Here is a 22,926-nt window from a genome sequence, read left to right as displayed (position 1 = left end):
TCACATTCTTCGGTAAAGAGATTCACTCGATCCATGGTTTCAAGGTTGGGGTAGAGAAATCCCGGTTTGTTTCAAGAAACCGGGGTGGTTTATGAGCCTATAGATTTTAGACTTTGCATCTTGTTTTGCTTCCTCGGTTCCCACGAAGCCCGAAATTCTTTTTTCCCCCCTCTGGTTTCTGCCCAACTGTCAACTCGTGGTAAAACAAACAAACAGAAAGCCCCCCCCCCTCTCTCTCTCTCTCTAACGAATTGAACAGGCACCCAAGCTATCAGGTGATGGCGTTCACGCTTGGGTGTTTGCGCGGATCAGAAACGGAAGGAGAAATTCATTTCTGCTTGCAATTCACTATCTCGGGCATCCCTGAGAGAAGAGAGCTTTTAAAGAAGCAGCTGCAAAATTCGTTCATCCTCATCCTCTTCCTCATCCTCATCCTCATCTCCTCTCTCTCTCTCTCTCTCTCTCTGTGTGTGTGTGTGTGTGTGTGTGTGTGTGTGTGGTGTGTTATCTCGAACCAGATGGGATGGCAAAGTCAAATGCAAATGGGGATCTTGCAGATCTTGCCCTGCCTTTCACCCCACGGTTACCTTCTGTTCTTGATGAGCTCACGAGTGCTCAAGGACAAAATAGGGCAGGGCAGAGCCGGCAGTTAAAAATAGGATGCAGATAAAAGGAAAGGTAAGGAGGGGTTCAGGTTGAGAGGAGAGGCTGCATAGCCTTAGTGTAACTCCTGTTTGGGCTGACTGGGTTGCCTCCGATGGGCTCTGACAGTGGAACAGAATGGAATAGAAAATATGGAATGGAATGGAACAGAACGTAGAACAGAACAGAACAGAACAGAACAGAACAGAACAGAATAGAATAGAATAGAATAGAATAGAATAGAATAGAATAGAATAGAAATATAGAAAGTGAATGGAATAGAATAGAATAGAATAGAAATATAGAAAGTGAATAGAATAGAATAGAATAGAATAGAATAGAATAGAATAGAATAGAATAGAAATATAGAAAGTGAATGGAATAGAATAGAATAGAATAGAATAGAATAGAATAGAATAGAAATATAGAAAGTGAATGGAATAGAATAGAATAGAATAGAATAGAATAGAATAGAAATATAGAAAGTGAATGGAATAGAATAGAATAGAATAGAATAGAATAGAATAGAATAGAAATATAGAAAGTGAATGGAATGGAATAGAATAGAATAGAATAGAATAGAATAGAATAGAATAGAATAGAATAGAATAGAATAGAAATATAGAAAGTGAATGGAATAGAATAGAATAGAATAGAATAGAATAGAAATATAGAAAGTGAATGGAATAGAATAGAATAGAATAGAATAGAATAGAATAGAATAGAATAGAATAGAATAGAATAGAAATATAGAAAGTGAATGGAATAGAATAGAATAGAATAGAATAGAATAGAATAGAATAGAAATATAGAAAGTGAATGGAATGGAATAGAATAGAATAGAATAGAATAGAATAGAATAGAATAGAATAGAATAGAATAGAATAGAAATATAGAAAGTGAATGGAATAGAATAGAATAGAATAGAATAGAATAGAATAGAATAGAATAGAAATATAGAAAGTGAATGGAATAGAATAGAATAGAATAGAATAGAATAGAATAGAATAGAATAGAATAGAATAGAATAGAAATATAGAAAGTGAATGGAATAGAATAGAATAGAATAGAATAGAATAGAAATATAGAAAGTGAATGGAATGGAATAGAATAGAATAGAATAGAATAGAATAGAATAGAATAGAAATATAGAAAGTGAATAGAATAGAATAGAATAGAAATATAGAAAGTGAATGGAATAGAATAGAATAGAATAGAAATATAGAAAGTGAATAGAATAGAATAGAATAGAATAGAATAGAATAGAATAGAATAGAATAGAATAGAAATATAGAAAGTGAATAGAATAGAATAGAATAGAATAGAATAGAATAGAATAGAATAGAATAGAATAGAAATATAGAAAGTGAATGGAATAGAATAGAATAGAATAGAATAGAATAGAATAGAATAGAATAGAATAGAAATATAGAAAGTGAATGGAATGGAATAGAATAGAATAGAATAGAATAGAATAGAATAGAATAGAATAGAATAGAATAGAATAGAATAGAATAGAATAGAATAGAAATATAGAAAGTGAATAGAATAGAATAGAATAGAATAGAATAGAATAGAAATATAGAAAGTGAATGGAATAGAATAGAATAGAATAGAAATATAGAAAGTGAATAGAATAGAATAGAATAGAATAGAATAGAATAGAATAGAAATATAGAAAGTGAATGGAATAGAATAGAATAGAATAGAATAGAATAGAATAGAAATATAGAAAGTGAATGGAATAGAATAGAATAGAATAGAATAGAATAGAATAGAATAGAATAGAATAGAATAGAATAGAATAGAATAGAATTATAGAAAGTGAATGGAATGGAATGGAATAGAATAGAATAGAATAGAATAGAATAGAATAGAATAGAATAGAATAGAATAGAATAGAATAGAAATATAGAAAGTGAATGGAATAGAATAGAATAGAATAGAATAGAATAGAATAGAATAGAATAGAATAGAATAGAAATATAGAAAGTGAATGGAATAGAATAGAATAGAATAGAATAGAAATATAGAAAGTGAATGGAATGGAATAGAATAGAATAGAATAGAATAGAATAGAATAGAATAGAATAGAATAGAAATATAGAAAGTGAATGGAATAGAATAGAATAGAATAGAATAGAATAGAATAGAATAGAATAGAAATATAGAAAGTGAATGGAATAGAATAGAATAGAATAGAATAGAATAGAATAGAATAGAATAGAATAGAATAGAAATATAGAAAGTGAATGGAATAGAATAGAATAGAATAGAATAGAATAGAATAGAATAGAATAGAAATATAGAAAGTGAATGGAATGGAATAGAATAGAATAGAATAGAATAGAATAGAATAGAATAGAATAGAATAGAATAGAATAGAATAGAAATATAGAAAGTGAATGGAATAGAATAGAATAGAATAGAATAGAATAGAATAGAATAGAAATATAGAAAGTGAATGGAATAGAATAGAATAGAATAGAATAGAATAGAATAGAATAGAATAGAATAGAAATATAGAAAGTGAATGGAATAGAATAGAATAGAATAGAATAGAATAGAATAGAATAGAATAGAATAGAAATATAGAAAGTGAATGGAATGGAATAGAATAGAATAGAATAGAATAGAATAGAATAGAATAGAATAGAATAGAATAGAATAGAATAGAATAGAAATATAGAAAGTGAATAGAATAGAATAGAATAGAATAGAAATATAGAAAGTGAATGGAATAGAATAGAATAGAATAGAAATATAGAAAGTGAATAGAATAGAATAGAATAGAATAGAATAGAATAGAAATATAGAAAGTGAATAGAATAGAATAGAATAGAATAGAATTATAGAAAGTGAATGGAATAGAATAGAAATATAGAAAGTGAATAGAATAGAATAGAATAGAATAGAATAGAATAGAATAGAATAGAATAGAGCTGGAAGGGACCTTGGAGGTCTTCTAGTCTAGCCCCTTGCTCAAGCAGGAGGACCTATACCAGTGGTGGTGAACCTATGGCACGCCTGCCAGAGGTGGCACTCAGAGCCCTCTCTGTTGGCACGTGCGCCACCACCGCTGCCAGCAGCAGGTCCTTGTCGGTTGGTGGACTGGAAGAAAAGGGAGGGGGAAGCATTTTACATGTGTGCATGCGCGCACGGGGCCACGAGCAGGCACATGCTGCAAAGGGGGCGGGGCTAGTGCCTGCGTGATACTCACTAGCCCAGCCCCGTTCTCACGTGGTGCGGTGCCTTGTATCTGCACCCTGCGGCGCGGCGGTTGGCATTTTTGTGCCTTGCGGTACGGTGGCCCATTTTTTGCTCCCCCTTTTTTTCGTGCCAGAGGCGGCACTCAGAGGCGCCTCCCTGTCCCCTCCCCCGAGGGCACCAGAATGCCGATGCTGCCTTGGCACTTTGTGATAAACAAGTGGGTTTTGGCTTGCGGTTTGGGCACTCGGTCTCTAAAAGTTTCGCCACCACTGACCGATACCATCTCAGACAGGTGAATGTCCAGTCTCTTCTTAAAAACCTCCAGTGATGGAGCACTCTTGATTTCTGGTGGCAAGCTGTTCCACTGGGCAGCTGAGAGAAAGGGGCGGCAGAAGCTGCATCCCCCGAAAGAAGTCTTCGCCGAGAAAATGGGCGCTGAGACGCCTCATTCTCTCGCTCAGCGGAGACTTCTTTCGCGAGATCCAGCCTCTGCCGTGCTGCACCGAGAGAACAGCAAGCCGCCCCATTCTCTCGGCAGAGCACTCCACCGCCCCATTCTCTCGGCGGCTTGCCACCCCGTTCTCTCATCTCAGCAGAGACGTCTTTCGAGGGATCCAGCCTCCAGCTGCTGCATTTCCCAGCCTCGGCTTATACTCGAGTCAATAACTTTTACCAGTTTTTTGGGGTAAAATTGGGGGTCTCGGCTTATACTCGAGTCGGCTTATACTCAAGTATATACGGTATTAAATTCAGTATTCAGTAATAAATGCTTTCCAAGAATACCTGAATATTCAGTTTTAACACCATACTAGACAATACATGACTCCTTGGGCTGTAATTCCAGAGATTTCCTTACTAGATTTATCAGTGCCTTCAACAACAAAGTTTTTAAAGTACTCCCTTCACTAAAAAAATCCTTAAAAATTCAGAGAGGTATTCAAAAATGTATTCTGTCTTGAAACTAGCCCTTGTTGAACTATATATATATATAGACCTTAGGAGTTGACCAAAGGAAAGGTTTTATAATATTTTATCTTATGTCATGAAATCATTTATGATAATTGTTATATCATAAAATGTTTTATAAAATTTTCCAAATTCAGTTCCACGGATTTGTCTAGATTTTGGACAAATTTTGTTAGTCTATTTGAGGTACTTTAGTTTAAATATTGTTTATTTATTATTTCATTTATTTATTAAATTATTTTGCCACTCATCTCACCCTACACTGAATAGTTTCTCCCAGTTAGTTACAGTCAAGAGATTTTAGTAGTATATAAATAGACAGTGAACAGATATCATTAATTAAGATTGTAAATTTTAGTATTCATAAATACATTGCATTTCTTCTGAAAATGGCCACGCAGATTACGTTGGGATATAAAATATGGTTTCATTTTCAAGCAATGAGCTACGTATTCTTGATTTTTTAATTTTTTAAAATGCTTTTTAAGCGTTCATTGCTTATATAAAAAACAACTCCTGTAGAAAATAGGGGGGGGGGAGAGAGTCAAAGCAGGCAACAGTACCATAATATTATAATTCACACATATTCACTTTTAAACAGTAAGTTAAACATTGCCCATATAGAACAATATTGTTAATGGTATTACACGTGATTTCCAATAAAAAACACTATGTCCTAACAGCTCTTATGATATAAAAAATCAACTCAATAAACATTAAAAATATTTTGATGAATTATTTGCATCTTAAGTTCATAATAAATGTTTAACATCTTTAAAACATAATACTATTGGTTTGTCATAATAGGATATTCCAATACTATATTCCACACTTTGTTGTGACAATTCTAATATAAAAATATACTTACTACAAATTTAATCTTATTATAGAAATAAACTGTAACTTTAGCATTAATACAATAAAATAAAGAATTTATGGTTTCAGATTTTGAAATACCAAAATATGTTTTTAAGTAATTCTGTCATCATTTTGCAATTTTAGACAACCCAGTTGTCTCAAAAAATGTTTTTAAATTAGAGTTGTCTCAGAATGTCAATTTTTCAGGCGAGCAGAGTTTGTGCTCTAAAAGTCTTTCAGCCTTCTTTCTACTTGTGCTTATAATGGTTTTTGAGGTAAATCATACAGTCACAAAAGTGAGATTATATCATAATTCCAGTGATAAAGTTGAAAATACAAATTGTATAGATTTAGAATGCCTTGAACCCATTTTTATAATGTTAATCTGACAATCTTAATGATACTAGTATCACAATGTATTTATGTTAGTACCGGTAACTTAATTTTAATAATTTCTCACAATATAGACTAGACTATCATGTGATAACTAATTTTATTACTAAAATGTTTTTGTGTTGGTTGAGGATTGAAATAAAGTTGAATAGTTTTTGAAAATTGAAAGCTTGAAAAGAAAAAGTGGGGATTTCAGCATTGCCTTTTTAAAGGTTATAATATTAATAAATGAATTATTTCTGAATCACAGACTAAATTATTCCAACAATAAAGATAAATAAAAACACAGAAAAATAATAATTTCTGAAAATTTTCTATTGTCACCATTTTAAGTTTTATTCTGTTTTAAACTAAATAATTTTCTATCCTCCCCATTTTAAATTGTACTATATTTGAAAGTAAAGTAATTTGTTCCTTTTCAAGTAAGGAGATTTCATGAATATATATTATTAATCCTTGCATTACCTGACCTCTCAGTGGATTTAATACCATTGACCAGAGAACCCTGGATTGACTCAGAGGATTAGGGGAGAATGACACAGTGGTGGTTCATCTCCTTTCTCCAGGATTGATATTAGTTGGTTCTGATTGGAGAGGAGAGATCTCGCCCTTGCCTCCTACTGTGGAGGGTACTGCAGGGGCAATGCTCTCTTCTGTCCTATACAACATCTAGATGAGACTGCTGGGTGACTCCATCTGTCATCATGGAATGAGGTGTCATCAGTAGAACTGGTGGTTATTTATGACCATTGCAGTGTCCCATAGTCAGGTGATTGCCATTGAAAACCTGGCTTTATATGTGGAGGCAAAAAAGATTTTCCTGTGCTTGTGTTTTCTTGAATGGTCTCAAAGTGAGGCATCCTATATTATCCAGCAAGGTTGGTCCTGAGAACATCATTATTTTCTAGATATGAAGCAGGGCAAGGGCAAGAAATGGAGGGGTGCTGTGAAAGGGGTGGCTAATTGATCTCATTTTATCTCTTGTGCTGGTGATGACTGCAGCATGCTTTATTCATCCACTTGGTTGTCTATTTAAACTAGATCAGTGGTCCCCAACCCTTTTGGCTACATGGATCAGCAGTGGCAGGGGGGAAGGGGATGATTTTGGGTGAGCAATCTGATCCTGCACTTGCACAAATAAAGCTTTGTGCACTCAACTGCCGCTTGCTCAGCCCGGTTCCCAATGGGTCCAGTCTGCAGGCCAAGGGTTGGGGACCACTGGAGTAGATTATCATTATTTAGTTTAAAACAGATTATCATTTAGGATAATTATGATCATGGATCTGTGAATCAGTTATTCAACATGTAACAATCATTCAACCCAATATGATTGGCATAGGCAAGTTAGTGATTGTGTCTCTGTGTGACCCAAACAAGTTAATGCCTGCAGGATAGCTGTCACCACTTATGATCAGCCACATCTGTATGGTAGACAAATAGTATTTCCTCAGGTAGCATGTTATATAAAGGAATATATTTCTAAACTCAGGTGGGAAGAGATTCAAGATAAAAGAAACCAAAATAAAAAATAGTTTGTTTTGACTATGGATTTCTAGCCATACTTTTATCCTGGTGAGCAATACAATGCTATTATTGGAACAAATCCACAGATAACTCTTAATTGGAAGACTTAATTCTGCCAATTAAAAAGCATGCCTTATTTGGAAAGGGATCTTTTTTTCTGATAGGGAATGTTCTCTTAAATCTTAAAGAAGAAATAGTTAAAAAGCATAGGAAAGGAACATCACCTCTCATTCCTTAAGTTAGTATCCATTAAAGGATTCAAAACTAGAACATTATAGGGATAAGCAATGATCTGCAAACACAGAGGGAGTGAAAAGAAGTGGACAAAAATAATTAGATGGGAGAAAAAAATGCCAGAAATAATCCACTTTGTGGCCCCATGGAGTCAGTATATGTGCTTCAAAAACAGTTTGGTTAGTTTCTAGTTTTTCATTCTTGGCCACCAGAATTGCCTCTGCACCAGATGCAATGTTTTTAAAAATCCAAAGTGACTTGCTTGCTTAGCGTCATGACTCCGTTGCAATACCTGGAGTCTGAGGCCATCAAGGAGGTATGACTTAGAACCCTTCCAAGCTAGTCCTCCCCTTAAGGTTAATAACAATTTGTTATCTTTAAACTAGGCATCAGTCTCTAATTTCTCCTTTAATTCCTTTAGCGAGCAGTCATCAGGACCAGCAGAGGGACTCTGTGTGTGTGATTTGGTTGTTATTTGAGAAGCAGAATGCGGTGGAGGAATAATGGAGTTGATTACTTCCTCTCGGTGGCTCTTGAACTGGGGCATTCTAGACAAGCATCAGCCAAAAAGTTCTTACCCCAAGAAAATATTTTAAAGTGAAATTAAAATGGTTGAAGTATTGAGCCCACTGAACTTGTTTGGGGGATAATTTACGGGGGGTCTTGAGAGCCTCCAAAGTTTTGTGATCAGTCCATACCTCAAAAAGTATTTCCTTCCTCTTCCCAAAAATGATGCCATGTCAGCAATGCCCAACGAACTGCAAATGCCTCTTTCTCCCAAACTGCCCACCTCTTCTCAGTGTTAGTTAATATCCGGGAAGCATAAGCACAAGTTTGTAACTCCCTTCTGTGATTTTTTTTTGTAAGAGAATGGCGCCCACGGCATTGTCACTTGCTTCAGCTTGAATGATGAATTGTTGTCCAGGGTCAGAGTGCTTATGAACTGGATCAGCTGCAAAGAGTCTCTTTAGTTTTTTGAATGCTGCCTGGCACTCTAATGACCATTGCATTGGCTGACAAGGTTGGGGGTTTTCCCCTCCTTTTCCTTGATTTATCAATTGCATAAACACGGCAGTCCAAAAGGCATCACTTTAAATGGGAAGCTCCCCAACGGCCAATTAAAAGCTGTTTTCCACTCCTCCCCCTCCTTAATCCGGATCCAGTAATAAACCTCACTTAAATCCAGCTTGGTAAAGATTTTTCCTTTAGTCAGGTAAGCTAACATGTCCTTCATCAGTGGGAGGGGGTTGTTGTGACTCAGGGCCAGCCTGTGGGTCCGACAGCCGGGTCCGATGTATCGGAGGACTCAGATGTGGGGGAGGAGGGAAACGAACCGGCTGATGATGATTTGGAGGCTTTGCAGAGTCCTCAGCCGGGAACCTCTTCTCAGCTGTGTGAGCCCGAGAGTGCGGAGGATGATGACCCACAGCTGGCCCTGTTCAAGGACGCCCGACGCAGGAGGCAGACGAGCAGGGACAAACAAAGAAAGGCTATGGGACTCCTCGGGAGGAGGCACAGGGAGACCACGCCCTGAGCTCTCTATAAAAGAAGTGTTTGGGGAGGGGCTGGTTGCTGAAAGCAACTTTTTCCGTTTGAGAAGTCAAGCTCTTGTATTTTTGTAACAGTGTAATTAAAACTTGGCAGAAGCCTTTTGGTCTTGGACGCTTTCCAGTCTCTTCTTTTGATTAGGGGTGCGAGAAGAGGGCTGGTTCAGAACAGTTTGCTTTCAGCCACCCACCCCTTAATACTACGATGGAGCAGCTTCTTGCCGAGCATGCCCAGCTCAACCAGCAACTCACCTTGCTGGCCACTCAGGTGGCACAACTGCAGGCTCAGGTACATGCTGCCCCCCCACCCAGGAGGAAATGTCAGATAGCTATGCCGGATAAATTTGCTGGTAATCCAGAACTGTTTCCTGCCTTCCTGGGACAATGCCAGCTTTATATCAGCGTGAGAGCAGCTGATTTCCCCACTGACCGAGATAAGGTGGGATTTGTGTTGAGCCTTCTGTCGGGAGATGCAGCTCGTTGGGGCACGCCTCAGTTGGCACAGCCTAGCCCTTTGTTGGATAACTTTGGGGGGTTTTGTGACCATATGCGCCTCATGTACGAGGACCCGATTAAGGCGCAGACGGCCACCCGACGCCTGAAAGCTTTGAGGCAGGGTCAGCGCCCTCTACAGGCCTATATCAGCGATTTCCGGCTGCTTAGCCAGGATTCCGCCTGGAATGAGGTTGCGCTCGTGGATGCCTTTCAGGATGGCTTGTCAGAGGAGATGTTGGATGAGCTGGCCCGCGTGGACATTCCCTCAGACCTGAATGGGCTGATCCATCTTTGTCTGCGGATCGATGCCCGGCTGCAGCAGCGTAAGAGTCGCCGTGCCACCCCACAGACCCCTGCCGCCCCTGTTGTGCGTGAGCCCCCAGTCCAGAGGGAGGAGCCAATGGAGCTGGGTGCCGCCAGGTCCCGTCTATCGGTGACGGAAATGGACAGACGACGATCGGAGGGGTTGTGTTTTTACTGTGGGGACCCTGGACATTTGGCTGCTTCTTGCCCGAAGAAGCGTCAGCGGGCGTCAGTGACCAAGCCTGCCCCGAGAAAGTCCCCTGCTTTGCTATCGGGAAACGGCCCGAGCCCGATCTAGACGGTGTGAAAGATCGGGCGACCCACAACGATCACGCCGAGCGACGCCGTTCCGACGGTGCCTGTGAACCTCCACGGCATTTGATTTTGGAGGCACGTCTGATCCTCCCTGGCAAGCCAGAGGGGATTCCGGTCCATGCCTTGATTGACTCTGGGGCTACCACTAACTTTATGGATTCGGCCTTTGTGGCCAAATGGGCTGTTCCCCAGTGTCCAGTGGATCCGCCCATGCTTGTGGAGACCATCGATGGTCGAGTGCTCCTGTCCGGGCCTATCACGGCCGCCACGCAACCCGTGTGTATGGCCATCAGTACCCATGTGGAGGCCATTCAGTTCTACGTCACTTCGGATCTGCACTTCCCCGTGGTCTTGGGACTGGCGTGGCTCCGGGCGCATGATCCACAGATCTATTGGTCTCAGAACTTGGTCACCTTCCCAAGTTTGCAGTGCGTGGACCACACCCGCCATATCTGTGCCGGCCAGGTGGAGGGTTCCCCAGGGGTTTCCTTGCCTCCCGAACTGTCCGACTTTGCTGACGTGTTCAGCGAGTCAGAGGCGGACCAATTACCCCCGCACAGGCCCTACGACTGCTCCATTGACCTAGTCCCTGATGCGCCTCTCCCAGTGGGGCGTTTGTACTCCATGTCGGAGCCCGAGTTGGCTGCATTGCGGGACTTCCTGACGAAGAACTTGGCTCGTGGTTTCATCCGGCCCTCGTCCTCGCCAGTGTCTGCGCCCGTGCTCTTCGTCAAAAAGAAGTCGGGCGAGTTACGGCTTTGCTGTGACTACCGGAAACTCAATGCTATCACGGTGCGTAACCGCTACCCGCTGCCCCTCATCCCCGAGCTCTTGGACCGACTCCGGGAGGCTAAGATCTTCACGAAACTGGACCTGCGTGGAGCTTACAACCTCGTCAGGGTTCGGCCGGGTGATGAGTGGAAGACGGCGTTTGGTACTCGCTATGGACATTTCGAGTACACGGTGATGCCGTTTGGCCTGACCAACGCCCCCGCTGTGTTTCAGCATTTTATGAACGACATCTTTCGGGATCTGTTGGACCAGTTTGTTGTGATTTACCTGGACGACATCCTGATTTACTCCCCGTCGCGTGAAGCGCATCATCAGCATCTCCGTCAGGTCCTGCAGCGCCTCCGGAAACATCGGCTGTTTGCCAAGTTGGAGAAGTGCCAGTTCTACCAGGTGACCATTGATTTCTTGGGTCACCGCATTTCTCCTGAGGGCATCGCCATGGAACCGAGTAAAGTTGAGTCGTTGCAGAGTTGGCAACCCCCGCGTCGCGTGAAGGATATTCAGCGACTTCTTGGATTTGCCAACTACTATCGGACATTCATCCCTGGCTTTGCTGCCTTGACAGCCCCCCTCACCCGGCTCCTGCAGAAGAAGACTCGGTTCCAGTGGAACGCCCCCGAACAACAGGCGTTCCAAGCTTTGAAGGACGCCTTCATGAAGGAGCCCATCTTGAAGCATCCTGACCCGCAACGGCCGTTTGTCGTGGAGGCGGACGCCTCCGACATTGCCATTGGGGCCGTGTTACTCCAGGCAGCGACGCCCAACGGTACCCTTTTCCCTTGCGCGTATCACTCACGGAAATTGAATCCCTCGGAGCGCAACTATACCATCTGGGAGAAGGAGCTGCTGGCCATCAAGGCGGCGTTCGAGGCTTGGAGGCATCATCTGGAGGGGGCGCGGCATCAAATCGAGGTCCGGACGGACCACAAGAATCTGGAAAGCCTGCAGACCGCTCGGAATTTGAACCAACGCCAGATCCGGTGGTCCCTCTTCTTTGCGAGGTTTGACTTCCGGGTGCGGTACATACCAAGCGGGCACAACCAGAGAGCGGATGCTCTGTCCAGGAAGCCCGAGTACACCCGAGTGGAAGACAAGCTTCCGCCCAGGACCGTGATCCCCGTCGAGTCTTTTGCTGCGGTGCGGGAGCCGGTGGATATACGGGCTCGGATCCGGGAGGCGCAGCAGCAGGAGGCGTGGGTGGCTCAGCGGAAGGAAGAGGTGGGGCCAGATTCGCCTTGGTCGGTCACGGATGGACTCCTGTATTATCGTGACCGGCTCTATGTTCCAGGAGGGCCACTCAGGGGACTCGTCCTCAGCCAATGTCATGATAACCCGGCTGCGGGGCATTTTGGCCTGTTCAAGACTCTGAACCTGGTCTCCCGTACATTCTGGTGGCCCCGAGTCCGACACGATGTCCAGTCTTATGTCACCTCCTGCGTCCCATGCAGGCAGGCCAAGTCAGCGACAGGGGCCCCGCCTGGTTTACTGCAGCCTTTGCCAACGCCCAAGAGACCCTGGGGGGCTGTGTCCATGGACTTTCTGACGGATCTACCCCCATCCTCCGGCTTCACGACAGTGTTTGTGGTGGTGGACATGTTGACCAAGATGGCGCACTTCATCCCCTGTCGCGGCTTACCGTCAGCTCGCGCCACTAGTCGCATGTTCATCCAACAGGTGTTCCGGCTGCACGGCCTTCCCGATAGAGTCGTCTCCGATAGGGGGGCCCAGTTTACAGCCCGCTTCTGGCAGGAGTTGATGCGGGCGTTGGACATTAAGGTTTGCCTCTCGTCCGCGCATCATCCTCAGACCGACGGGGGTACCGAGAAGGTCATCGGCATTTTGGAGCAGTATCTGCGCTGCTACGTTAACCTGCAGCAGGACAATTGGGTGGACTATTTGGCCATAGCCGAGTTTGCCTTTAACAACTCGCAGCACACCTCCACGCAGATGACACCGTTCTTGGCCAATGTGGGTTATCACCCTCGGTTTTTCCCCCTTTCTCCCGTGGACTCACCGGAGCCGGCAGCGAACGAATTCATGGCGGAGTTACAGGCGATCCATCGGTTGGTGCGACGGCAGCTGGAGAAGGCCAAGGCCGACTACAAGAGGTTCGCCGATCGGTCGAGAAGGGATACGCCTCCATTATCGGTGGGGGATCGGGTCTGGCTGTCCACCAGGAACCTACCATCCACTCGGCCGGCGAGGAAGCTGGACCACCGTTACCTTGGACCGTTCCCAGTCGAGGCCGTCATCAACCCGGTCGCCTATCGTTTAACTCTGCCACGTTCCCTGCGCGTACACCCCGTCTTCCATCGGTCCTTGTTGGTCCCCGAACAACCGGCTTGTCCACTTCGCCAAGCGGAACCTCCCCCATCAGGACCTCGTGATGGCGACAGCCCCCCCGAGTACGAGGTCGCCAGCATCAGGGATTCCCGCTGGCTGAAAGGTCGCTTCCAGTACCTGATTGAGTGGAAAGGGTACGGGCCGGAGGACTTCACATGGGAAGACGCGACCGCCGTTCATGCCCCTGCGTTGGTGACTGCTTTTCACGAACAGTTCCCATCCCGACCGCATCCGGATCGGCAGACCCGGGGGAAGGGCCCTGCGGTGCGGGATAGTGTTGTGACTCAGGGCCAGCCTGTGGGTCCGACAGCCGGGTCCGATGTATCGGAGGACTCAGATGTGGGGGAGGAGGGAAACGAACCGGCTGATGATGATTTGGAGGCTTTGCAGAGTCCTCAGCCGGGAACCTCTTCTCAGCTGTGTGAGCCCGAGAGTGCGGAGGATGATGACCCACAGCTGGCCCTGTTCAAGGACGCCCGACGCAGGAGGCAGACGAGCAGGGACAAACAAAGAAAGGCTATGGGACTCCTCGGGAGGAGGCACAGGGAGACCACGCCCTGAGCTCTCTATAAAAGAAGTGTTTGGGGAGGGGCTGGTTGCTGAAAGCAACTTTTTCCGTTTGAGAAGTCAAGCTCTTGTATTTTTGTAACAGTGTAATTAAAACTTGGCAGAAGCCTTTTGGTCTTGGACGCTTTCCAGTCTCTTCTTTTGATTAGGGGTGCGAGAAGAGGGCTGGTTCAGAACAGGGGTATATATTTTCCTTGCTGACTGCGTTCAAAGATTTAAAATCTACACATAATCTAAGAGACCCATCTTTCTTTTCCTTGAAGAGCATGGGAGTAGCCACGGGTGATTTGGCAGGCTGAATGAAACCCCAAGTTAAGTTTTTATCGATGTACTCTCTCAGTTCTTTCATCTCTCTGGGTGTCATAGAGTACATTTTTGGTTTTGGGAGCTTGGCACCAGGCAGAATTTCAATAGCACAGTCCATAGCCCTGTGTGTGTGTGGGGGGGGGGGGAGAATGTCACATTCCTTCTCACTAAATGCTTTTGCCAAATCACGGTATTCAGTGGAGACCAGTTGAATCTCCGGCAGTTTTTCAGCTACAGTCCTTAGGATTTCAAGGGGCTCCCCTCAAATCTTGCTGATGGTCAGTGTCTTTATTTTATCGTCAGTGGCAGGTGGAAGGGGTCCTATCCCTAGTCTTAACTTCCGCATTCCCTCCTCCCACCAGATGTTAGGACACCATTTATCCAACCATGCTAGCCCCAAAATTACTGCTTCGGTCATCTTCAGAACCACCACTATGCGGATGATTTCCCAATGCTGACCATTTCCAAATGCACAGGTTCGGTTAGGTGCGTGGCAGGGGCACCTCTGATGAGGGATCAGCCAGCCTTCTCAAACCTCATGTGCAGGAGCAATAGCTTGGCTCGGATGCTCAGTTTGAGCACAGTGGGTAAGTTAATTAAGCACCGAGTGCACCCCGAGTCTATTAGGACGTTCAACTTCATGGGAGCCCCTGTTTTGGGTACTATCAGCCTGGCGGGAATGGCAAGAGAGGGAATGGGATGACTCACCATGTGGTCCTCCTCGTCTTCCTCATCACTGTCGTATGGTGCTGGCATCTGCTGTGGCTCGGATTGGGGTTTGGCTTCGAGCTCGGCGGTATGGGAGGCTTTGACACCCAGGCCTTTATGTGCCCAGTTACTTTTTTCTCTTTCCCCTTTGGGACCGATTCATGGTTTCATGGCAGCAACTGACGCACTCCTGGGTTGAGGGTGAGGAGGTGGGCACTCCACAGCACGGTGACCCATCTGACTGCATCAGTAGCACTTGATTGGAGCCCTAGCTGGTGCTTGGGAGACGCTGGCGGCTGCAGAGGCTTGGGGACATTGGCTACAACGTTGGCTACAAAGGTCTGTGGGCGCGCCAGACCTTTGGAACCATTTACCGGTGGAGCTCCGGATGGCTCCCGACCTTCGCTCCTTCCGACGTGACCTAAAAACATATTTATTTGAACAAGCCGGCCTGGTCTGATGGGTTTAGGGGTATTTTAATGTTATTGTATTAACGTATTGAATTGGGCTGTAATATTTAATATTTTTTTTAACTTTTATATGTTATATTTTATTGTATTGCCCTGTACACCGGCCTGAGTCCTTCGGGAGAAGGGCAGTATAGAAATTAAATTATTATTATTATTATTATTATTATTATTATTATTATTATTATTATTATTATTATTATTATTATTATTATTATTATTATTACAAAGGCGTTTTTCTTGGATGCGCGGTGGCTTAGGTTCGGTGCTGCTGGACTTTTGGGGGCGGTCCAGCTCGATGTCTAGCACCACTGCCATGCGGTACAACTCACGCAACAGGTTAGGAAGAGCTTGAAGCAAGTCGCAGTCTAGCCCGTTTGAAGTAGTTGATCAGTGACCGTTTAGGCCACTGCCCCAGCTGGTTAGTAACACTCCTGAATTCACAGACGTACTCCTTTGTGGGGCGACCTCTTTGTTTCAGGTGGTGGATTTCTTTCCCGGCCCGCAGGACTTGGAATTCATCTTCAAACTGACCCCTCGGTTGCTCCATGAATAGATTAATGTTGTGCAGTTCAGGAGCCCCTTCATCATGGAGGTTGGTCAACCAGTTGGCCGCTTCCCCCTCTAAATTTGCTGCCACAGCATTCACCATCATAGCCCCATCCAGGTAGGCATAAGTGTAGCGATCTAAATCAGCCCACACATGGTTTAAGAAGAAGGCCATCTTCACGGGATCCCCATCAAAGGTGGGGTTGATGGGAGGCGGTTCAAATCTCTCAGAGCCACCTGCATCTGCTGCTGGGCTTAGGTGATCTGCTGTTCCTGGGGACGAAGCCGAACCTCTCTCCGGACCTCTCTTGGCTAGGCTCCGGGACGGCATCCCAAGGCCATGGCAACAGACTCAGCTGGGATACAAGGCTTGGGGGATGGGTGAAGCAGCATGGGTTCCAGAAGTTGGGTTAGAGTTCTGGCGAGGGGGAAGGGAAGAGATGGGTAGTTTTTGGCATTTCCCCACATGGCACCCACCTCTTCGGCAACAGGAGTTGTATCCTTCGCCTCTAACCAGTCAAACTTCTCCTTCAGCTGTTTGAGTGAGGGGCTGTCGACTGCGGACTGAAATCTCCACTCTCCGTAGTCATCCCATCCCATCGACCCATTTCCTTTCTTGCCATCCGCAGGTGAAGAACCCTGGGACGGCAGCAATAAGAGCTCCTCTCCAGCGGTTACAGGAGTACTCCTGAGCTGAGGGTCAGCCTTGGCTTGAAAGAGGTCCGCTAGGGCTATAGCTCCTTCTTGCGGTGTCAGTTTCCCAGGATGGATCACCCTGGCTTTCAGCCAAGCCCCTGCCAGTGACGCCTCCTCAGTGGCTGGAGCGCCAGCCTGTGCTCTGACAGCCTGAGTTCCCGTTGTGGCTAGCAGTGGTTTCAATTTTCTCCTCCATCTCGAGTCTTCGCTGAGTCTTTACCACTCTTCCAAAAGTGAGTGGGTAGGCGGTCGGGGCCCAGCATCCCGAAAAAATGAAGTTTTAAGAGACTTGGTTTAATGTCATGGTTCTGATAAACAGAGATGAATAAAGCAGAACTCTGAGGCTTGCAAATTCCTAAAAGAATATGTTTGTTAGTTACAAAGTATCAGCATGTCAAAAGTGAAACCAAGTCTGAATACACACGTAACAATCCTCAGTACAAAGTTAGGAAATCCCACCCCTAAGGCTATGCAAGCAACTATGTTCCCCAATACATCTTCTTGGCAAGCTTTTTATGTAATGCCCAGCCTGCAGTCTCTGGAGCAGCAGATGACCTTGGTTCCCATGGGATAAAAGTTAAAAGTTTAGACTAGTGAAGCACCTGGCAACCTCCTTCCCTCCTTCCTATGTGTTAACTGAAAATGAATATGGAAAATGGTTACAGCCATGCTCAGTTTTAGAATTGACACTAAGTCCAACCCCTCTTGAATTTCTATGGTGCCAATTTAGTGCTGAACTTTAGTTGACTAGTTTCTTGTATATAGGAACTGCAACCTAATATATGATCCTGATTCTTTGCGCCTGACAATAATTATGTTACTTTAGCTGTAGCTAATGGGATAGCACGGCTAGTAGTAAACTAGAAAATATATTTAATGATTTTTTAAATTGAAAACAAATATTTCATTAAAGTTTATGAAGTGATTTTTACAACTTTTGAGATTTTTCAACATTGTTGCTGAAGCAGATTTAAGGCTAATGATCTTATTTTTCACAGAATAATGATACTGAAGATGAAGAAAGATTATGGAGAGACTTGATCATGGAGAGAGTCACAAAATCTGCCGATGCCTGTCTTACAGCTATCAACATTATGACATCACCCAACATGCCCAAAGCTGTATATATTGAAGATGTAATAGAAAGAGTTATTCAGTACACTAAGTTTCACTTGCAGAACACACTTTATCCTCAGTATGATCCTGTTTATCGATTGGATCCACATGGTGGTTAGTATAAGAATAAATAGATATATTGATTATCCTGAAAGGCTAGCATGGAATTTGAAAGGCCCAATTTCTGTGAATTTCCATAACATTTTCCATACATCAAATATTCTACAGCTTGTTCTTTGCTATACTGTATCATGTACAATTTTCTTTAACAAAATTTAGGTAATCATTTTTATATTAATCTACAGTTTGGAGCTTTAATTTTTTATCTTTATTTAAGCTTTCACTTGTTCTATATCAGTGAAAAACCTATTAGCAAAGTTAATGTTACCAAGTTCTTAATTCATATGTGACTGTTTTACACAGTCCCTTTCTGTCATCTATAATAAAAGTCATTCTGTTTTTAAACCATTAATTTTACCGACTTTATTTTAATTAATTTTGTTTCTCTTTTTCATGATGATTTTTTATTTCTTTTCCTAAAAGTATGTGATGAATTGATGAAAAGAGAAAAATATAAACCTTAAGACATTTTTTTTGTCTCCTCTGATTTCTAATATTGCTAAAATGCAGTTTGATTTGATTTTAGGTGGTGTATTGAGCTCAAAAGCAAAGCGTGCCAAGTGTTCCACTCATAAACAGAGAGTAATAGTGATGCTGTATAACAAAATTTGTGACATTGTTAGTAGTTTGGCTGAATTACTAGAGATACAGCTTCTAACTGACACTACAATTCTTCAAGTAAGTTGGATACATGTCATTCTGATTTCCCCCCCACACACACACACACTTTTTACTATAACATTCTCCTTTAGTAGGTATTTTAATAACTAGAATAGATTGTTCCTCAGTGCTTAATAATAAAGCTTTAGACTGTTGGTCTGCTAGAGTAATTCAGTATAGTTGTGTGGAAATTCAGTTCTGACTATAATAAGAATAGAAAAATACAATTTTGAAGGTTAGTAACTTCTATCTGATTTTCTGTCTGGCCATATTTACAGCTGCCACCTCTTAAATTTCTAAATGTTCTTCTTATAAAGGGATTCTACAGTGTTTGAACATACTTCCTTGTAATTATATTTCACTACGCTAATATGGAAGCACAGAAGTACTGTAAAAACAAAGATAATTCGTTTTTCCCCCTTCCAAATTTCTTTAAACTTAGAATTATGTTTAATTACAACTGTAAACTAACAACTACTTCATTTAAAAATGTATACAATTTTAAAAGACAAATAATGACTGCATTTAGCTTAAACATTTTTATCAATTTGTCAGCCATAATGAATTTATCTTTTCTTTTTTATTTATAGATTTCTTCCATGGGAATAACACCTTTCTTTGTAGAAAATGTCAGTGAACTTCAGTTGTGTGCCATCAAACTAGTCACTGCTGTAAGCATACTATTTAAACCAGTAGATTTGTTTTTTCTGTATTTACATACATAAAACAATAAAGGATTCATGAGTTACTTAAATTATTTCTTTACCAAAAACAGTCCATTTTAAAACTTTCCTAAACTGTAGGCCCTAAAAGCAATTGTAATTTTTAAAAATGCAGTGTGCAAGTTCCAGAATGTAGTCTCTCTAACCAAGATTGTCCATTCAACAAAGTGAGAATTCTAGTCATTGCTGCAGCTGCAGATTTCAAGATTTGTCTGGATTACTTTAAAACACAATTATAAAATATGTAAATCATCTATAGGATAATTGGCAATAGTGAGTTAATTTAACAAATTAATTCTGTAGGGGTGGAGCTAGTAAAGAACATGTAAAATAGGATTTGTAGTTTATTGGGGGGGAAATGTAATGACATTTTCCATTGTATGCTTTTCCTTTATAAAGAACAATATTTTTTTAAAAAGACATTAATTTTAAACAGGTTTTCTCAAGATATGAAAAACATAGGCAATTAATATTAGAAGAAATTTTTACTTCACTTGCAAGGTTACCAACCAGCAAAAGGAGTTTGAGAAATTTCAGGTAATATATAACAGCACTGGAATATGGAAATTAATATATGTTTAACTGCATTGGCCCTGTGTTAATTTCTGATGAATGAACAACATAAGGATTATTGAATTACAGTGGTGGAATTACTAGAGCAAGGTGGTTGTAGAACAAAAAATACAAGAGATGAACTGGGTTAAAGAATCAAACTTGGATTGTCACTCAGGCAGAATTGGGGCATATTAGAGGTTTTTTTAAAGAAACAAAATAAGCACTTTGCATTAATTAGTCAATAAATTGCACAGTGATTTGTTTTGGTGGCTAAATGGAAATTCAGTTAAGAATAACACATTCTGTCTGTGCAATGTAGTAAATACAATGCTACCTTAAAACTGCCCAAACTTGGTTCCACTTTTCCTATTAGCTAGTTAATAGGTCTATGTCTTAGTTAAATCTACATTGAAAAAGTAAAAAAGGAGGAAGGGGGAGCCATGTATGAAACCTAGCTTTTAAACAAATGTATTTTTCAGAAATATAAACAATTATTGAAGAAAAATATTTTTAATGTGAAGAATGCTTGAATTTCATTGTGAATGTAAATATTAATTTTGTATAATATTTGTTCCAGTCATATCCTAGGTTTTGTATGTTTCACTCTTTTGGGATTGTTGAATACAGTAGCTTTCTATTTGCAAATCAGATCTGAAGTTTATTCATAGGAATGGGATGCAATCCTTTCTCAAAGGTTGATTCCATCTGAAAGCAGTCACTATCTGAAAATTTGTCATAGATTCAAATGTTGATTTTACTTTTGATAAACAAAGTTTTATATTTATTCAACAGATTGAACAGCAGTGATAAAGATGGGGAACCTATGTATATTCAGATGGTGACTGCATTAGTCTTACAATTGATTCAATGTGTTGTGCATCTACCATCAGGTGAAAAAGATTCTAATTCTGAAGAGGAATCAAATAAAAAGGTGAATCAATTTTGAAAGTATGTAATTGTTTCTATGTTTAGATTAGCCACTGATGTGAGGAATAAAAATATAATCATAGGAGTACATAACAAAGAAGTTGAAAAAGAAGGCAGTGAAGAAACTTTCAACAGAAGAAACAGATTAAACTAGAGAAAGTAGAGAAAGAAGGATATGGGAAACAGAACTGATGGATTAAAAGAAATTCAACTGTAGAGAAGTGAAACTTATTTTTTCTAATCTTTAACTCAATTATCTGAGTTTAGCTATCTACTGTTAACTGACACTAGGCCATATATCCTCTAGACATGCTGTATGTCCTTCATATTTATAACTTGTCCCAATTCTGAAGAATTCTGGGAAATGAATAATAACAAACAACAAAATTATAACATTGTATAACAGTAATATAAAATAATTATACACACAGAAATTCTTGAATTAAAAAATGTGACAGAGCCTCTCAATCAGATTCAAAAGGGCTGAAGGTTCACAGACAATGTAAATTACACATTTTGTTTGTAAAATGTCAGTAGGGTAGAATTGCCTATACTGTCTGAATAAAGTACTCTAAAGAATGGAGGCTATTTTGAGGAATGCCTGTCATCTGGTCTAGTCCTATTTACTTTTCACAGAGTGGGTGGCGGGATTATAGTCAGATCCTCTTCCCCATGACCTGTCAAATTTAGTTCTGATGTATTTCATCCAAAAGGCCTTTAAAGATAAAGCCTAGCACATTGAATTCAGCCTTGAAACTACTGGCAATCAGTGCAAAGTTTTTAAAATTGCAGTTAGATTGCAGTGAGACAATTGATTTACTAAAAGTTGAATTACTATATCATGTACCACTTTTGCAGATAGGAGTCATAGCCCCAATTACAATGTGTTATAATACTTTATTGTCTCTTAATTGTAAAGATAAATATTTTTCCTAATTTACATCACAGCATTATTGCCATTTTGCTCCTCCTCATCTATGGTGAGAACTGTATATATTTATCCAGTGTTGCATAAATTTCAATACATGTTTAGTAACTGTGTTTTGTTTTGTTTTAGATTGATCAGGATGTCCTCATTACAAATTCATATGAAACAGCTATGAGGGCAGCACAAAACTTCCTTTCTATTTTTCTCAAGAAGTGAGTAGATCTCACATTGTGTATTGTAGGAATTATTTTTATTGAATAACTCTAATTTGTCCCCATGGGGGACAATGTGGAAATGGGAAACAAGATAGAGTTAGATCTTAATTCTAATTGCACAGCTCATTGCATATGTTGCTAAAAGTAGTGTAGAAAATTAAGCTGATATCTTCAGAGAAAATATTAATTTAAAACTAGAGACCATTTAAATTAAATACTTTGAAATAACATTCTATCTTTTAATTATTTTTCTTCTTACTCTAAAATTGAAATATTGTAGGTTTAATCATTCATCAGAATACTTTTTCCACACTATTAACTGTCAGCATGTATAAATATATTCAGAAACTGATTGACTATATGGTTCTGTAGCCTAAGTATCATTCCTGTCTTCACTCTGTTAAAATTCTAAGTTATAAAACATACATACAGGTAGTCCTTGACTTACAACCATTTGTTTAGTGACCATTCAAAGTTACAATGGCATTGGAAAAAGCGACTTATGACTAGTTTTCAGACTTAAGACCATTGCAGCATCCCCATGGTGATGTGAAAAAAATTCTGGCATTTGGCAGCTGGCATGTATTTATGACGGTTGCACTTTCTGTGGTTATGTGATCACCATTTGCAGCCTTCCCATCCGGCTTTGAATAAACAGATTTAATGAGGGAAGCCAGGTTTGTTTAACAACCCTGGGATTCACTTAACAACTGCGGTGATTTGCCTAACTGTGGCAAAAAGGTGACAACTGCCTTGGGGCAGTTGGAC

The 22,926-nt window shown here is 41.3% G+C and overlaps 1 protein-coding gene across 2 annotated transcripts in view; it reads left to right on the top strand.

Annotated features, from left to right (window-relative positions):
• The window catches only part of NIPBL (NIPBL cohesin loading factor), a 169,246-nt gene that overhangs the window by 106,285 nt on the left and 40,035 nt on the right, over positions 1 to 22,926 (top strand). For both annotated transcript variants that reach the window (XM_083354590.1, XM_083354591.1), the window contains exons 17-22: positions 17,914 to 18,145; positions 18,678 to 18,829; positions 19,402 to 19,482; positions 19,970 to 20,070; positions 20,881 to 21,019; positions 22,073 to 22,155. In XM_083354590.1, the coding sequence (XP_083210716.1) occupies positions 17,914 to 18,145; positions 18,678 to 18,829; positions 19,402 to 19,482; positions 19,970 to 20,070; positions 20,881 to 21,019; positions 22,073 to 22,155 (788 nt within the window). The remainder of the gene's footprint in view (positions 1 to 17,913; positions 18,146 to 18,677; positions 18,830 to 19,401; positions 19,483 to 19,969; positions 20,071 to 20,880; positions 21,020 to 22,072; positions 22,156 to 22,926) is intronic.

The sequence above is a fragment of the Vipera ursinii genome, assembly GCF_947247035.1.
Source record: "Vipera ursinii genome assembly, chromosome: 2".
Classification (NCBI taxonomy): Eukaryota; Metazoa; Chordata; class Lepidosauria; order Squamata; family Viperidae; genus Vipera; species Vipera ursinii.
This window is presented reverse-complemented; position numbering and strand designations above follow the sequence as displayed.